The sequence below is a fragment of the Doryrhamphus excisus genome, linkage group LG1, assembly GCF_037039965.1.
Source record: "Doryrhamphus excisus strain RoL-2023G ecotype Guam linkage group LG1, RoL_Dexc_Guam_v1.1, whole genome shotgun sequence".
Taxonomy (NCBI): domain Eukaryota; kingdom Metazoa; phylum Chordata; class Actinopteri; order Syngnathiformes; family Syngnathidae; genus Doryrhamphus; species Doryrhamphus excisus.
The window spans coordinates 10,836,464-10,853,250 of NC_136357.1; the positions used below are offsets into that span (position 1 = coordinate 10,836,464).

Below are 16,787 nucleotides of genomic sequence, written 5' to 3' on the forward strand. Positions count from 1 at the left end.
TGTGAAATCAGTTAATGCGGTTCCCAGGCTGCCTGACAAAACTGGTGACGATTGCTGGTGTAACCATATAATAATCCATGCAATACACTTTCTTCTCATATTCATTTCTTGTAAGAATTAAAGTTCAGAAATAAATCACAAGTACTTTTACTTTATATCATTTTCATGAGAGGCAGCAATATGAATTTTCTATCGCAATATGGATCTCCAACCAACACTGCAGTTTAGACAGGCATGGTCACAGAGGTGTCAAAGACTGGTGCCAACACCTGTCCGAACTTTGAAGAGCATATAACGCATGCATACATACATATACACACACAGTCTCACTTTTATGCACACCTAAAGGGTTTTGAGGGGGTGCTAAAAAGATGTCATCATGGCTTTCTTCAGGAGGCCATTATGGATGGCAACTGAATACACAGTGAAGACATTTCACCATATTTTTTTCCCCACCAAGGGCACTTTCCCTCATGGGTGATGGGTAAAATTGGTTGACATTTTCCTGGCTCCAATTAACCTTTGATTTGACTCTCAGTTTTGCCTGTCTTCTTTTATTTCCCTCTCCAAAGCAGGAAATGGGAGAGCGCAGTAGGAAACAGAGGTATTGTTTCCTCTTGTTGATAATTTCGTTTTTTGGGCCTAATTGTTCTTTCTCCCAGAGGATGGCCATATAGTAGTACATGTGGACAGAGGAGATAGGTCTTGACATTTTACACAGCAGGTTAATACAGTACTGCTCTTTACTGTGCTGTATGAAATGAATTGTGAGAAAGATGAGTGTTATTACTGTGTCTAGTTTGTGATTTCCCTTTAGACATGCAATACAAACAATAGATAACTTGTGTATTCATTGAGTTTACTTGTTTTATTTGGGCAGAGAACTCTAGTCTTTGGATAAAGTAGCCATAATAATAAAACTTAGAAGTGGAAGGAGCACAACACATATATATACATACATACATATATATATATATATATATATATATATATATATATATATATATATATATATATATATATATATATATACACATATATATACATATATATATACATACATATATATATACATACATATATATACACATATATATATATACATACATATATATATATACATACATATATATATACATATATATACATACATACATATATATACATATATATACATACATATATATATACATACATATATATATACATACATATATATATACATACATATATACATACATATATATACATATATATATATACATACATATATACATATATACATATATATATACATACATATATACATATATATATACATACATATATACATATATATATATATATATATATACAACACATATTTATCAACACCTTTAAAAACACACAAACACAAAATATCTGTATTTCCATGAAATGTCATATGGAAAACATTAAATCTTTTGACATGAACCACTGCACACAGCAGGGTGAAAATGTGTATAAACATATTTATAATATATTCAATATTCAGCAAAGTGCGAAAATTTTTGCTAAAATAGTCAATTTTATTTTCATTGGGTTTTTTATTCTTTAGACTTTTTTGTTTGATTAATTTATAATATTGTTTGTTTGTTTAATGTAGTTTATTTAAAAGCTCTTGAGATTGAAAAAATATTTTTAAATACTCTTGAGAAATAAAACTTTATTGATTTTGATACTGTGTATTTGCATTAGTATGCCATAAATTATCATAATATTAATTAAAAAAGAGTCTCAAAATAATGTTAATCAAAATAATATTGTTAATCGGCAATAATTTGAAGGACAATTATCATCCAGCAAAATTACACAATGTAATAGACATAATCAGAGAAAATAAGCATGTGGAGAATAAGAAATATCCATCCGGGGGTTCAAAGTTGAGTTTTATCTTGGAGTGGATTACAGCTGCCCGGGTTATTATTAGGATTATTGTATTATAATTGTTATGTTATGATTCTTGACCCTGCGGTGAGATAATTCCAATATGCAATAAATGTCTTTTGTTCTGGCGATCAAGTCTGGCAATTGTGTGTCTCACCAAACATTACAGTAACATTACTGACACCTAGTGACCAGTGTAGAGTACTACATATCTTCACCTGTGAATGCATCATCTGAATGCCTTATATTTGTATTTTAATTCATTTGCTTCAAAAATGCTTCAATTATTCAATTAGAAAATGCTTCAAACGGTAACATATGCATAAATGTGCATATTTTTCACTAATAAGAGGCCATATTCAACCACAAAAACAGCATGGTTTATTAATATATGTTTAAATTTTAGGGTTAATTTTAGGGTTAATGTAATCAAAAAAATATGATTAATGAAATCACAAATTTTACATTTAATTTAAAAATATTTTTTTATGAAAAATGTTATACATCTATGTCATTCCCACCTTGATGGCAAGGAAGTTGAGATCACAATGGTTTTGGCTTAACATTGCAGTGCAGTGTCTAAACAAAACTAGTATCCATTATTCACATCCCAAGGTCACAAGGAACCTTGCATAACTATTCAACAACACAAAGAGAGCGTCACCTCATGACAGCACTTTAAATACACACTTCTCGCACCGTGCTGTACAAGCTACGCCTCTCTCAGAATGACAGAACACAAAGCCTGTCGACTGTACACCGTCTGAAAGAACATGCATTAGTAAATGACCTAAAGATGCACGCATTCTACACTGCAACATAACAGGACTATATAAAAAGGGTTGCAGGCTGGCCGTGTCATGTAGTAAGCAAATATTTAGTAAAGGTTTTCAATGAAAAGAAAAAACACGGTCAAGGAAGCCCGGGAACTAAAGACTACGGCTGATGGATGCATGTGAGGAGTGACGCTTGGTTCAGTCAAGCCACAGAACGCTGGTACTTAATGACAGAAAGCTTTCACAATCTCACAACATGTTGTTGCTGTGGGTCAGAGGGTGGGAAGATGGAACCTGGAGATACTGTGAGATGGATCTTGGCATTCAAGTAGATCTGACTTTTTGACACACACCACTTACATAAACACCACTGCCAATTATTCCTGCTTGCTAACAACTTCAGATGTCAGAAGCCTTGATAACACACCTCCAGTTAATAGAAGTGCGCAAGGAAATGTTGAATGGTGCCTCCAAATTCAGCATATCGTAATCCATTAAGCATCCGTGAAAAGTAGTGCTAAAAATGAATCAGAGAAACCCGCTGTTGTAAAACCTAGGGTGTATTCACACTGGTCAATCAGTAGGACTCTTTCCGAATGACTTTTCTGAAAACAATGGTATACATAGAAAGGAATATCCCGATCTCTTGTCTACATGCTACATTATAATAAACAGAATACTCAACAACATACCGTTATTCAGGCTTCACAGAGTTGTTCTTTCACTTGTTGGAATAACTCCGTATTGCGAGTTTTTCATTCGTCCAAATTTAGTTTGGATCAAAAACTTTCCGCAGCAGTCCAGTGCCGATTACTCACCTCTATTTTTAAAAATGAAGAACATGTCAAGCTGCGTGTTATGTCATATCTGAGCATACGATGAAAAAAACGCACCCAGGATACATTTTATAAGGATATATATTTTCTTTTTTAAGAAAAACTGGCCGTGTGAATAGATTATAGAAGGGTTTAGATTCTGTTCACTCCTGTTCGGAAAGTGGAGGTAATGCAGACCGAAAGCTGCTTGCGAACCGCCAATAAACCAAAGAAGAAGAAGAAGAAGGAGAATGAGGTGTATACAAAGGTTAAATTATAAACCGATAATAATAAACCGAATACAAACAGAATATTTGGGTCCATGTATACGTGGCTATTAGCAAGTTTGATCGAAATCTGTTCGACCCAAATTTGATCCAGTACGAGCATAAGCATTCAGACAATTCAGTATGTATGTGTGAGCATCGTTAAAAGCTATAATGTGTGATTCTTCTCCCCACCACTTATTAATGACAACTGTCCCCTGGCATAATATAAATAAACAAAACAACAAAAAGTGCAGGCCAACTGGAAACAATACAAAGTCTGGAATTACTTAGTGGAAAGTGAATGGAGTGAGGTTAGCATGTTACAACACAAATTGGGTAATTTTGAAGCGGCAACAGGGCAGACAATTGACTTTGTTTTTATTTCTATTTGAGCATTGATGTTTGTTTTTAAATTGTATTTAAACAAGGCAGTTACTGTTCCTATAGAAAATGTAAACCTACCCAAACGCTTTGGGTGAAAATCTCAAAATATGAAATCGGAGGTAAAGTATTGGTCCCAAAATGCCAGTACCATGCCCCCAAATGTCCTAGCCCTGGTATAGCTAGGGCGAGGTTATACAGAGCCCCAGATCTCGCAGTGTGGAGCGTTGGCTCAACGTCAATCACGTTAATGTTAGCTGACACACTGGTGAGGGTGGTGACAGGGCAAGGTTATGTGTCACTGTATGCCCGTGGCCTGCATGAAGACCACAACTGCCAGAGTTCTGCCTGTCTGTCTCATGTGAGGGGAGGAGGTGGGGGGGGGGGGTCACCCTTGGGGTTTTGGGTTCCAAATTAATTTACACCACTACAGTCGCACTGCACCTATCAGCAAATCATCCCACTATAGTTTTCTGGTGAAAGGCCAGCAGCAGGCTGGACTACACCATTGCTGACACGCCATCATGTTTTGTTTGCTGTCCTGACACATAACAAGTGTGTATTCCAGTCTTACTCAAAATGGTACACATGATTTAATTAAAATTGCTGAGGCTAGAAGAACTTCCGTTTCTGTGCTATGTGATTGTTAGTAACTAAAATGTTAAGTGGTTGCTGCTTGTTGTTCAGTGGAGAGTTAACGGTTTATACCACTTATACCTTGAAACCGGTAACCATGAAACTAACCCATGCCTAGTCAACAAGCAGTAATGGTGTCTAACTGTGTTGCTTTCTTCACTAATGATGGATTGTTGCATCACACTGTCTCGAGTTGTGAATCACAATCACCTGGTAAGTCGACATTTAATCAATAAATGTCTGAACTGTTGCCGTGACCCTGACCCATAAGAATTTCATTAGGGTCAAGTCACACCACCGCATCACCTGCCCCACAGACTCTTGACTGGGTAGAAGCCCCCCTGCAGATTTCAGAGGCAAAGCGCCAATCAACTGTTGTTAATGTCAACATCCGCACTGGCTGATGTGAAAACAAAAATCTCATGCTGTAGTTCTTGCAAGGGAAATAATCTAATGCTTCTGATTGAGCATGATGAGGTGGAACAAGGGACAACAATTAAATTGTTCTAGTTTACAATCAACATATGACTTCATCTGCACAGGAAAAGATGGATACGTATGACAAAAAAAATTATTGAAACAATAGCTGAATAGTGTTGAGTACCACAAGCTCTCATGAGATTAAAGTGTGATGAGATTTCTTGTTTGGAGAAAAACAGAGAACAGGACAGCTGTTCTGTAGCTGCTTGCTACTTGTAGATGTCCAAGCAGAAGCTGTAGTAATTCTACATTGGATCAACTTTACTTAAAGGGGACCTATTATGCAAATTTTTTTACCCTTTGTATGAGTTGTGGACTCCTATAGAGCAGCTACACACAATAACCTGCACATAAAATGTTATTGATTTTGAAGAATCTGCACCTATTCCAGCTGTATTTCCTTGGATTTGTGCTTCCCGCCAAAACTGTTTTAATTTATTCCACCCACGGGTACGCCCACTCTGCTGTGATTGGTCACACGACCAATGGGCTTCATAACTACGAACAAGCCCCTCTTTCTAACATAGTGCGGTATAAAAGTGGTTAATAAATGAATAAAGTCTTTGGAGTGCTAATTGAAAAGTGGTTAGGAGCGACTAGCAGCTCATGATCTACTGGTTGGAGACCCCTGACTTATGTATGAACTTACGTTTATGTATGAACGTAGCACCGCTAGCACAGTGGAGTTCAAGAGAAGTGTGTAAACCTTACCTGCCCGAGGAAGATTGCTCATTGTTGGACACACTTTGTCAGAGGCGCCATTGGTGCACTGGAGCTCAAAAGCCGGACTTGAGGGCGCCACGTCGATGCACAACATGTCCGAAAATGACCTTTCCCAGCAAAAAAATGTCAAAAAAAGGGAACCAAACGCCAACCATAACCATTCACATAACTGACCTGTATATTCACTAAGCTACAACGATATTGTTATTGCAGCAACTAACACGAAATACTATATTTCTGGCACAACAACACCACGCTACGGGTGTGACGTTTCTTGCTCACTCACTATGCCCTAAGCTATTCCCTAGGTAACACTCTCCACTGGTGATGGGACTGTGTTGTTAGTTTTGAAAAGTTTACACAGTTTATTACAGTTACAGTTTATTACATCAGTCGGCATCCCAATGAGAGCAGACATTGTTTTGTGTGTGTGGTTGTGTATATGGGGGGGTGCATGTGTGTGTGTGTGTGGTTGTATGTTGGTGTGTGTGGGGGGTGCATGCGTATGTGTGTGTTTCACTATAGCCGAATAGCCTGCCTAGCAAACAGCAACATTATTCTCTGCCTGGGCCGAGGTGGCGTCATACCTTGTTGAGGGAAGTAGAGTTAGTTTCCATCAATGGAGCTATGTATGTGAAATCAATGCGCCTCGGAAAGCAGTTCCATTGTCTGTAATGTGTTAAATCATGGTAATGGTAATGGTTTTATTTCATCTGAACATGCATCAGATTAGAATTGAGTGCATCACATAATCAGTTCACAGTTCCACATGTCCAAAAGGAGTAGGAAGAAGCAAAGCTTATTAAATCTTACCCCTCCGTCTGGTACTTTTACAATCAGTAACTGTTGCATTTGTTCACTTCCTGCTTTCTTAATATAGTTTTTTTTTGTCACATACCGAAGTACGAGGTGATATGACCATCCAATGACATAATGTGTACCATAGTAAGTGTCAATATAGTGATATATATAGCACATCATGACTGGTTCAAGACTCTTCATCCTTGTATTTAGCAAACATCAACTGCTTGTATTGTTTCTTGAATTGGCTCATTGTTGTGCATTGTTTATGGGTTTTACTCAATCCATTCCATAGTTTGATTCCAAATACTGAAATGCTATGGCTTTTTAACGTAGTCCTAGCATATAAGGGTTTCAAATTTAGTTCGTCATCAAACGGCAAAATACTGTAAGTGTTAAATGTTATCCTCAATGTACTTGTTAGTGCATGATCACAGCATGTATATAAAATGTTGTAAGAGGTTTATTTTAGAGGGCTTTGTAATCGAAACAGGAACTTCCCAATGACGTGCATTGTTAGCTAGCTCATATTAACTCGGTTGCACAGAAAAGGGAAAGAAATGTTGTTAATGTGTTAATGTTAATGTTTCACATAAGGATTGTGATGGGGAAAATGTTTTGTACAGTTCCCCTTTAATGTTCTTTCTGTTCAGCAGTGGTTTTCGTCATGGAACTGTGCCATGTAGTTTCTTAAGGTGAGGGTCTGTTTAATTTACTCCCCCAGCACTCTTCTGGATACGTCCACTCCGTTGTTATTGGTCACTCCAAACCAGATACGCACATCAGCATTTACTGAGTGTATCTGCAGCCCATATAAAATGTAGTTAGCAGAACTTGCAAAAACAAGCATGAAGAACCATCCAAAATGTATTTTAGGTCTCACTTCCAAATGCCAAACCTTGTTATCTGATGCTTTGGCATCGTTTAACACGAGAATTGTAACATTTATAAGTCAGAAAAGTGGAACAAGCATAACAGGTCCCCTTAAAGTGTGACAAACATGAACAAAAATAAGAAATCAGGAAGTGGGCAAACTCTTTCACACCACTATTTGTATGTATAATGTATGTACCGTATGTATGTGGCATGTATGTATATGTTGTTTTTTTTATATATACTGTATATGTTTTTTTAATTATGCTGGACAGCTCTGACTTGAGTGTGTACTACATAATTCCAAATGGTTGGGTTAGTTTTAAGTATTTAAACAGCAACTTGACTTGACATAAGAGTCAAGCCAATACATTGCGGCCTCACTGCAATGAGTTCATAGATGTGCCATACATGAATCTTTCACCTCCATCAATATTTCATCTTTGCTCTAAATCATTCAAAGAAAAGCCCTTTCTGTTGTTCGGCAGGCAACATGTGCAAGCAGTGTGTGCACCTACCCACCCCCCATTCCTGCCACCCACTCTAGTGTCCTCTCTCACTCCCTCTGTCAGTTAGACAAGCTGCTCAGTGGCCCTGAAATATAGCGCATTATGCCGCTTTGTTGCTCATCATTCACGTTACACCCTGAATCTGAATGCAATGTAAATGATATGATGATACCCTCTAAGGCTACATTAACTTTACGATCGTTACGCCTTTGCAAGTGCAAAGGTTGACTTCCCCAGACGATGATCTAAGGACCGGCTCATTTTTTTCAACATGCTGGTATATGATGGACAAAATTATTTAAATAAACTATATTTTTGCAACAATAAAGGTTTAAATAGGTTGTCATATAGGACTACAGAAAGATATCAGATGGTTTTGTACATTGACAAATATGCCTAGACACAATATGACGCTTTAGTCGACTGTGCTGTCTGGAGTCAACTGGAGGTCATCGGTAGTTTCCAGCTGAATGGTTATGCATATGTGGAGAGGAACACTAGAATATGCATGACTGCTATTAGTCATAACCGCTTGTAGCTTAGCTCTGTATCACATTGGACTTGGGACAATACAGACTTACTGTACAATGTATGTTTATATTCTCCAAAAAAACAAAAATGTAATACAAATCATTGTTCTAGACCAATAACCACAATAACTACATATACTGTCCGTAGTGCGCATTTTACGACATTCCGTGTTATGATGTTTCATGGATATGATGCCATCCCATCTATTATTAATACTCTACAAAAGAAAAAGAGAACTAGTTAAGTGCGTGCTTACTGTTACGGCCCCTGGGGTCCTCTTGGGGGTGCTGGTTCTGACTGGCTTTTCTACTGTAGTTTGCAGTTGGCTGATTAGGTGACCTGGAACACCTGTGTCGCCCAGGATTTCAGAGGTTATTTAAGTTCCAGTGGAAAAGTATTGACTCACTCCTTCTCCTTCCAGACCGAGGGAATGCTACCTGTCCTCCTCTCCATTTGACTTGGTTTGGTTGTTTCTTTAAAGGGACCTTTTTCCACTTTTCTGACCTATAAATGTTGTTAGAATGTGGTATTATCGTGTTAAACGATGCCAAAGTTTCAGATAATGAGGTTTGCGCATTTGGAAGTGAGCCCTAAAAGAAGTTTGGGATGGCTCAAAACGCTCTGTTTGAAAAGGCGTGGTAAAACTGTACCTTTGTGATGTCACAGAAGAGCAGACTTCCTTATATATAAACTCGGCAGAGAAAATAATGCAGTGCAATTTGTGAGGTTTGTTGTTTTACAGGAGTCATGTCTGTAATGCAAATATATTATGCTTTTGAACGCATATTGTTTTGAGAAGCCAAACTCTTTACTTAACTGTCCCCAGCAATTAGCTGGAACTATTTTCCTCAGCACCAAAATTAGACCAGAACTCAGCTCAGGACACAATGTGGGGAGAGAGTTGTTGTTGACGGACTTCACTGCTTATGAGGGTGTTATACAACTTCATACATACAATATCCTGATTTCCTGAGTATTGTGTCAAAGAAAAGGAAAGTGGAAAAAATTATGTGCAGAAACAACAACCGGCAGCCGATCCACTGTCGCGGCCATCATCAAGGATAAAGATGGTATCTGTGAACATTCATTCATTCATGAAACCGGAGTACCCGGAGAAAACCCACGCATGCACGGGGAGAACATGCAAACTCCACACAGAGATGCCCAAGGGTGGAATTGAACCCTGGTCTCCTAGCTGTGAGGTCTGCGCACTAACCACTAGACCGCCGTGCCGCCCGTATCTGTGAGCATGTGAAAGGATTTCCTCCTTGAGTGATATTGGAGTTGAGGATCAAAAGATGTGAGCGAAGATGGCCGGACCTCAAAGTGTTTCTTCACCTCTGCTCTTTAAAGTGAAGCAACATTTGGGCTTGCAAGACATATTGTAAAAATAAAGTCAAAATAATTTCACACTGTCTACATGAATGAGTATTTGACAAAACACAATGCTGAATCACCAAGAAAGTGCAAGACTTGAGGAAGCAGGGAAAGATACAAAGCACTTGGAGCACAATGGCAAAATCTACATCAAACTAAATAGAGGACCGGCTCAGGCAAGAGTGCTTGATGTTAAAGATCATTCAATACACAAGACAATTCAATAACATTTGACATCACTACTACGTAGCAAGGGCCTGCTCAACAAGAAGTACACAAATTAGGAACCCATGTATCTTCTACATACAATGTGGCATACGATACAATAAGAAAGACTGAAGGACAGGAAAAACCCGGAAATGGAAACCCTTTCCATTACCATTTATTGTACACTGTACACTATAGGTAGGACCTCAGTGTTTGTGGTTGTGTACATTTTACAATAAGGTGGCAAAAATGTATGCAAAACAAATGATGATTTCCTATGAATGAATAGAATGCTATGGAAGTGTAAAAATTGACAATATAGTGGACTTTTCCATTATCAGCTCTTACTAAAAAACTTACTAAACTGTATTTTGTATCCAATAATTACCTGATTGACTGATAATGGATTAGCTGGATCTCAGCTATGGTAACAATGTCAGTCCTAATGAAACCATAACAAGTGTAAATGAATGGTGGTGACTATTATTACATGTATCACAGAAGACATCCTACAACTCCAAGATATAGCAGTGAATGTAATGATATGCATACTGTACAGTATATACCAGATTTTGGATGAGTTGGTTACAGTAAAGTAATTCTTACCTGATTCCTTCTGTTTTTCCTTCCATGTTTCCTGCATTCCCTCTGCACCTGTTTTGACCAAAACTGAGCATTAGTATCAAATAGATCTTGAGTGAACTCATTATACTGATGATTGTTATATCACACCGAAAAATGCATGGATGTGATGTAGACTTTTTATTATTCAGGTTTCTCTGTGAAGTTTCAGTTTCACAACTATAGTATGACAGCCTATGGTAGAAGTCGCATACTAATGCTATCAGAATGCAAGCTAAGATTTACACAGATTTACACATAAATACTTAATAGGGCTATTTGGCTTTGATAGCATGCGATTACTGTGAACAACCATGTTTGGGTTGTTTTTTTATTCTATTCTTTTTATCAAATGTTTTGTCCTGCTGCACCCTCACGTGGCAGGAGGCTGCAAAAACATCTTTGTGTACTAATATTGCATAGAACATTGCACGTGATCTCTCTCTCTCAATCATACAAAACAATGACATGGGGAGCCAGAGAGGCATTGGACCTTGCTATTTAAATGATACAACATGAAGGTGCTAATTTAGGAGGTTGCAGTGCAGACTACAGCAAAAGCTACCACTTGCATTCACCAACAGTGGCCTCCATCACCATCTGTGGCCCCCGTGCCTCTGGCCATATATCCTGTGGTTGCCACTTCTAAGTGCAGATCTTGCAAGGAAACACCTAACCTCAAGCTTCTGCAGAATATTCTGCATGCAGCTGTGAATTATTGAGGCAGGCTTTGCGGCAGCAGGACTCCAGCTGTCAGAAGGTGGAAACTGCAGGTTGCTGGCAGAGGATACAGGTGGAAGCTCAAGATCATACTGTAGCTGGAGGACACGTTTAATGTAAAATACTAATGCAGTGGTTTTCATGTTTTAGATTGATTTTTGTAAGAATCTGCAGGTCTCTGCAAAACATTTCAATATTCGACCAGAGGCTTCAAGTGGAGGCTATTGCCTACTAGACTCAGGAGATTTCTAATTGATGAGTTTTGATTGACATTTTCAATAAGCTAATTATTTAACAGTAGTGTTATTATTATGGCTGCAGTTTGCAGACTACAGACTACAAAGAGGTGTTTCTAATTCGCTTTGCTTATGAAATTTAATGAATAAGTATCTAAATATGTCCTCATGACACTCTCATTTGGTGAAAACAATACACCACATTTTTCTGAATATTTATTTTTATAAATTTAGTATATACATTATTTGCATTGCACAATGGTAACAAAAGCATACTTCACCCATCATTTTGTCTACTCTTTGATGAAGAAAAATTATAATATAGAACAATTTACACTATTACATGATTTATAATTATTTTTGCCTATATATTTGATATTCAATTTCAAAATAGAAATATTATTATTAAGACCGAAACAAGTTGTTGTTCCAGAGTTGACCATGTGGTGGCAGTAATAACTCGAGCGTCCTGTGTCCCCCTTCAGTAAACATCGAAGAAGGCGAGCTTGTTGCCGTCACTCACGTCAACTTGAACTAGTTTGTCAGCGGAAAAGTAGCTCATTAAGAGAGAAGAGGTGGCCTCTGGTTGCTTAAGGTAAACTACATGGAACCGGGACAGTTCGGTGACTTTGTGGTTGTTTGTTGTGCCATATGTTACCCGAGTCAGCAGCTCTTGAGACGATCGTAGCAGAAGTGACATGTCAGTGGCTTGGGCGCGTGTGGACAACACATGTTACGCAGCCTCTAGCTAGCATGCTAAATAAGCTCAAGCTAGCAGGTCGCTGCGATGCATTGGAGACCGGATATGATGTCATGTTGCTAGTCAGAGGTTTCGTGCTAATTAAAAAAGGACTTTAAACTATTCATATTTTTTGTCATTAATATTGGTTTTGCTTTAAATTGCTAGCTGTACAACAATTCTCACCACAGTTTTTCCTGGTAACAGGTAAAGTAATAGTAACGCAGGTAACCATAGTAACCACTGTTTTCAAAGCCTGAAATCAAAGGAGTAAACACCAGTTTGATGTAGCCTATGGAGTCATGGAATTTTTTGTGATATAATTTGTGCTGACAAAACAATAAAATAAGATAAATAAAAAACACACACACATAGCAAGAATGTGCAAACTCCACATAGAGCTGTCCAATGGCGATTTTAACCCTGACTGTGAGGCTTACATGTTGACCACTTGATCACCGTGCAGCCCCAATTTGTCACCATCCGTTACCTAGTTAGGAAGTATTTTAAGTTGCTAACATACTTAAAATATAATAGAAGTTTTTAAATGACTTCACCATTGTCAATATTAACTGGTAAAAACATTATTGATGGTCATACAAGTGTACAAAAAAGATAACCCACTGATATAAAAAAACAAAGGAAATACAAAGTAAAATTGTTGCACACAACATTGAGCTAACAAGTTTTGTGTGACTTAACAGTGTATTTTCTTGCGAATCCACCGCCATTTCCTCTATAGTGCTTCATGTTAATGTTGTGATAATTCTCCCCCAGGCTGAGCTATGCAGCGAGGGGAGTATGTTCCACAGGCATTCGAGGCCCCCGTGGATGTCCACGCCAGCGCGGATGGTCAGGTGTACATGTTCAACAGGAAGGCCCATGAGACGGCTATGTCGTCGGATGAGGAAGAGCTCGGTTTAATGGAGTTGAGACCTCAGGTGTGCCATGCACAGGAACAGGACAGGCTGAGGAATGTCCACTTGCTGGAACTTGAAGTGTCGGATGGTGACAATCTCAACAAGTTGGCGTTGCAATATGGCTGCAAGGTAAGGATGGTTTGATTTCTACTGTCATCCTTTACATTCCCCATATAGTCCCGTTACCACTTTGTTTCTACAGGTGGCAGATATCAAAAGAGTGAACAACCTCATACAGGAGCAGGATTTATTTGCACTGAAATCTATAAAAATCCCCATTCCCAGGCACAGCTTTCTGACAGAGACATACACCAACTTAAGTAACTCTCAAGAGGAAACTCCACATTCATCTTGCAGGCCTCAGGAGAGGGCCGGAGCCCTACCATACAGACACGAGGTCACAAACTTCCTCATCGAGGTGGACAATGACATTGAGAAGCTGATTCAAACGACAGATGATCAAGACGTGGATGTGTTGGATGACAAACCCAATAGGTCGGGTCTGAGAGCACGGAAGCTAAAGGGTCACGGTTCGGACTGGGGGATCCAGTGGTGGAACGCTGTAATCGCCATGCTACTCATTGGCATCATCTTACCATTGTTTTATATCATTTACTTTAAAACTAAACCCAGCGGGGGAAACTCTCCACTAGATGGCAGCATTTTGTCATCAATCATGTCTAACAGCTCAGGGACTGCTTTTGGTACTAGTGGACCTGGGAAAACTCAAGAACCAGGATAGAATGTGCCGAGTACATAAAGCCAAATGTCTTGTCATCAAGTGCAATACCTTTTTGAATCTTTTCGGAGTGAATCAGAGTGCACTGCATTCATGCCAACTGCATTTGCTTTTCGAGTCATTGTTACTGGTCCTCATGTGGTTTGAAGTTTGAAAGTGTTTGCGTGCGTCTTCGATATTATTTGACACAAGGATGGATTATTCGCTAATTGGAAATATCTACAATGGAAAAAAAGTTTAATTTTTTACAGTAATATATGTGAAAGTAAGGCAGAAGTTTATTCAGTTTTGGTCTGTATGCTTTTGGAATTTTCATGTCTGTCCTCATGTCTGGTGAACCTGATTTTACTGGCTAAAGTGTATACGGTATATGGTAGATCCCTGCTTTTTGTATGGGGACCATTAGTGAATGGTGGAAAATTGTGAGTAATTGTAACGGCCATCCATAAACATATCTATTTTTGACACGTGGCTCTTCATCTAAACCCTCCTGCTAACTTGACATACTGATTTCACATCTAAAATCTACATTTGGAGTAAAAAGTGACTCTGGTAATTATTAGACTGTATTACATAGATTGACTTTCAGAAACGTCCTGTGTTATACACTTAATGGATAAAACATACAGGTACGCTACACCAATACATGGTAATGTCAATTGATGGACAGATGGAGTGGGAGTCACTGTGCAAAAATTATAACTTTAACTTTTGCATCTCAAGAGCAGCTGTGGTGTGTTCAAGGGCTGCTGAAAAAAAATGCCAAATCAATACTTGATGAAAAAAGTGAAGCATAACTTGTTTTATTTAACATGTAGGTAGTACATTTGACCTGTATTAGTAAATTATTATGATTTAGGGTGGTTGAGATGTTTTGTGTGGGAAAAAAAAGATTGTCTATTTTTGGCACACAAATAATGACTAAGCAACTTTTGCTTTTTTTTAGCAAAACAGAAAGCAGAATCACAGAATGTGGGGCAGAGAAAGCTGAATCACGAATGTGCAGAGATCCACTGTACTGTGTTTACAATTACTGCTACTTTGACAATACCTTGTAACATACGAGGTACTTAGATGCCTATACATGTGACATAAAAGAGATGCCTTGAACCTTCATTCATTCATTCATTCATTCATTTTCTACTGCTTATCCTCATGAGGGTAAGCAGTGCTGGAGCCTGTCCCAGCTGTCTTTGGGCGAGAGGCGGGGTACACCCTGGACTGGTCGGCAGCCAATCACAGGGCACATATAGACAAACAACCATTCACACCATACTCACATTATTAAACTGATGTGCTAAAATGGATTGTGTTAGACTGAGTTTGATTATATTTTGGTGTAATTAAGTCTTAAACAAGGATATAGGATCATGACTGTTGTTTTTGGACTTCAATATAAGCCTGTAAATGGCCTCCCCTAATCCCTAAAAAGGAGTTCTCTGCTCACCCTAGAAGCAGTTTGCGATCAAAAATCAATTCAGTTGGCTTTTAAACATAACTGAAGTTAGATATTTGAAATTGGTGATGCTGTAGTGCATGATCTTCACCGGGAGAGGGCAGCATAAGCTAAAAACTGCAAATTGAATTGGGCAGGTAGCAAACACTATCAAGGCTTGCTTATCGCTCCATTCCAATTGTACTTTTATTCTTCCAAAACTTGACACACCATCTTGAAAACTGAGGTCTGATCTCATTCCAGGCCCAGAGTTCTGGTAAGCTACCAAAACTGTGCGGTCTGATTACAGTTTTAATACATAAACCACTCTTCCTTATCTCCAACCTTGACAGCCTTGCACCTAGCATAGGATGGCCTCATTTGTTAGCAAAGCTAACCATTTGATTTAACGCTTATGTGTATAAAACGTCCTTTATACATGTGTTTGAGGTGTCCAGAAAAAGTAACATTGCAATTTGAATGTCCTTAAAGCTGTACTATTAGGAATTGCTTAATTTCTCCATAATTAAAGAACCCCTATGATGCAAAATTGACTTTCAAATAACGCTCAAACAGGCAATGTGTGTTAATATATGTGTTCCTAAAGCCTTAAGTCCAAAGTTTTCATGACATCGAGCTACTTTTAAAATGACCAAGTCCCAAATATCTACCTCTTAACTATGGAGAAATTAAGCAATTCGTAACGGTACACCTTTAAGGACATTCAAATTGCAATGTTACTTTTTCTGGACACCTCAAACACATGCATACACATTAGCGTAAAATCAAACGGTTACCTTTGGCAACAAATGAGGCCATCCTATTCTCGGTGCACGGCTGTCAAGGTTGGAGATAAGGACCTATTATGGTAATTTTTGACCCTTTGTATTGAGTTGAGGACTCATATAGAGCAGCTACACACGATAATCAGCACCTAAAGCTTTCTAGTTCTTTCAGAATCTGCACCTATTCAGTTGTATTTCTTTGGATTTCTGCATCTTTAGGAATTGTAAACAAATGTGGCTTTTCCATCCAAAGAAACACTTGCTATTGCTAGCAACGTAAACACAGAGTTTGGGGGAGACTCGGCAGGG

At 38.3% G+C, this 16,787-nt stretch overlaps 1 protein-coding gene and 1 long non-coding RNA gene across 2 annotated transcripts in view; one reads left to right on the forward strand and one right to left on the reverse strand.

Annotated features, from left to right (window-relative positions):
• Nucleotides 1-12,561, reverse strand: part of LOC144898321 (uncharacterized) — a 60,719-nt gene extending 48,158 nt beyond the window's left edge. The window contains exons 1-2 of the long non-coding RNA XR_013627226.1: nucleotides 12,519-12,561; nucleotides 10,890-10,937 (exon numbers count right to left, since the gene is read on the reverse strand). This is a non-coding gene — a long non-coding RNA (uncharacterized LOC144898321). The remainder of the gene's footprint in view (nucleotides 1-10,889; nucleotides 10,938-12,518) is intronic.
• Nucleotides 12,307-15,205, forward strand: lysmd4 (LysM, putative peptidoglycan-binding, domain containing 4). Its single transcript, XM_058076665.2, has 3 exons — nucleotides 12,307-12,455; nucleotides 13,377-13,648; nucleotides 13,722-15,205. The coding sequence occupies exons 2-3, from the start codon at nucleotides 13,385-13,387 to the stop codon at nucleotides 14,259-14,261; spliced, it is 804 nt and encodes a 267-aa protein (XP_057932648.2). The 5' UTR covers nucleotides 12,307-12,455; nucleotides 13,377-13,384; the 3' UTR covers nucleotides 14,262-15,205.
• Nucleotides 15,206-16,787: the final 1,582 nt, after the last annotated feature.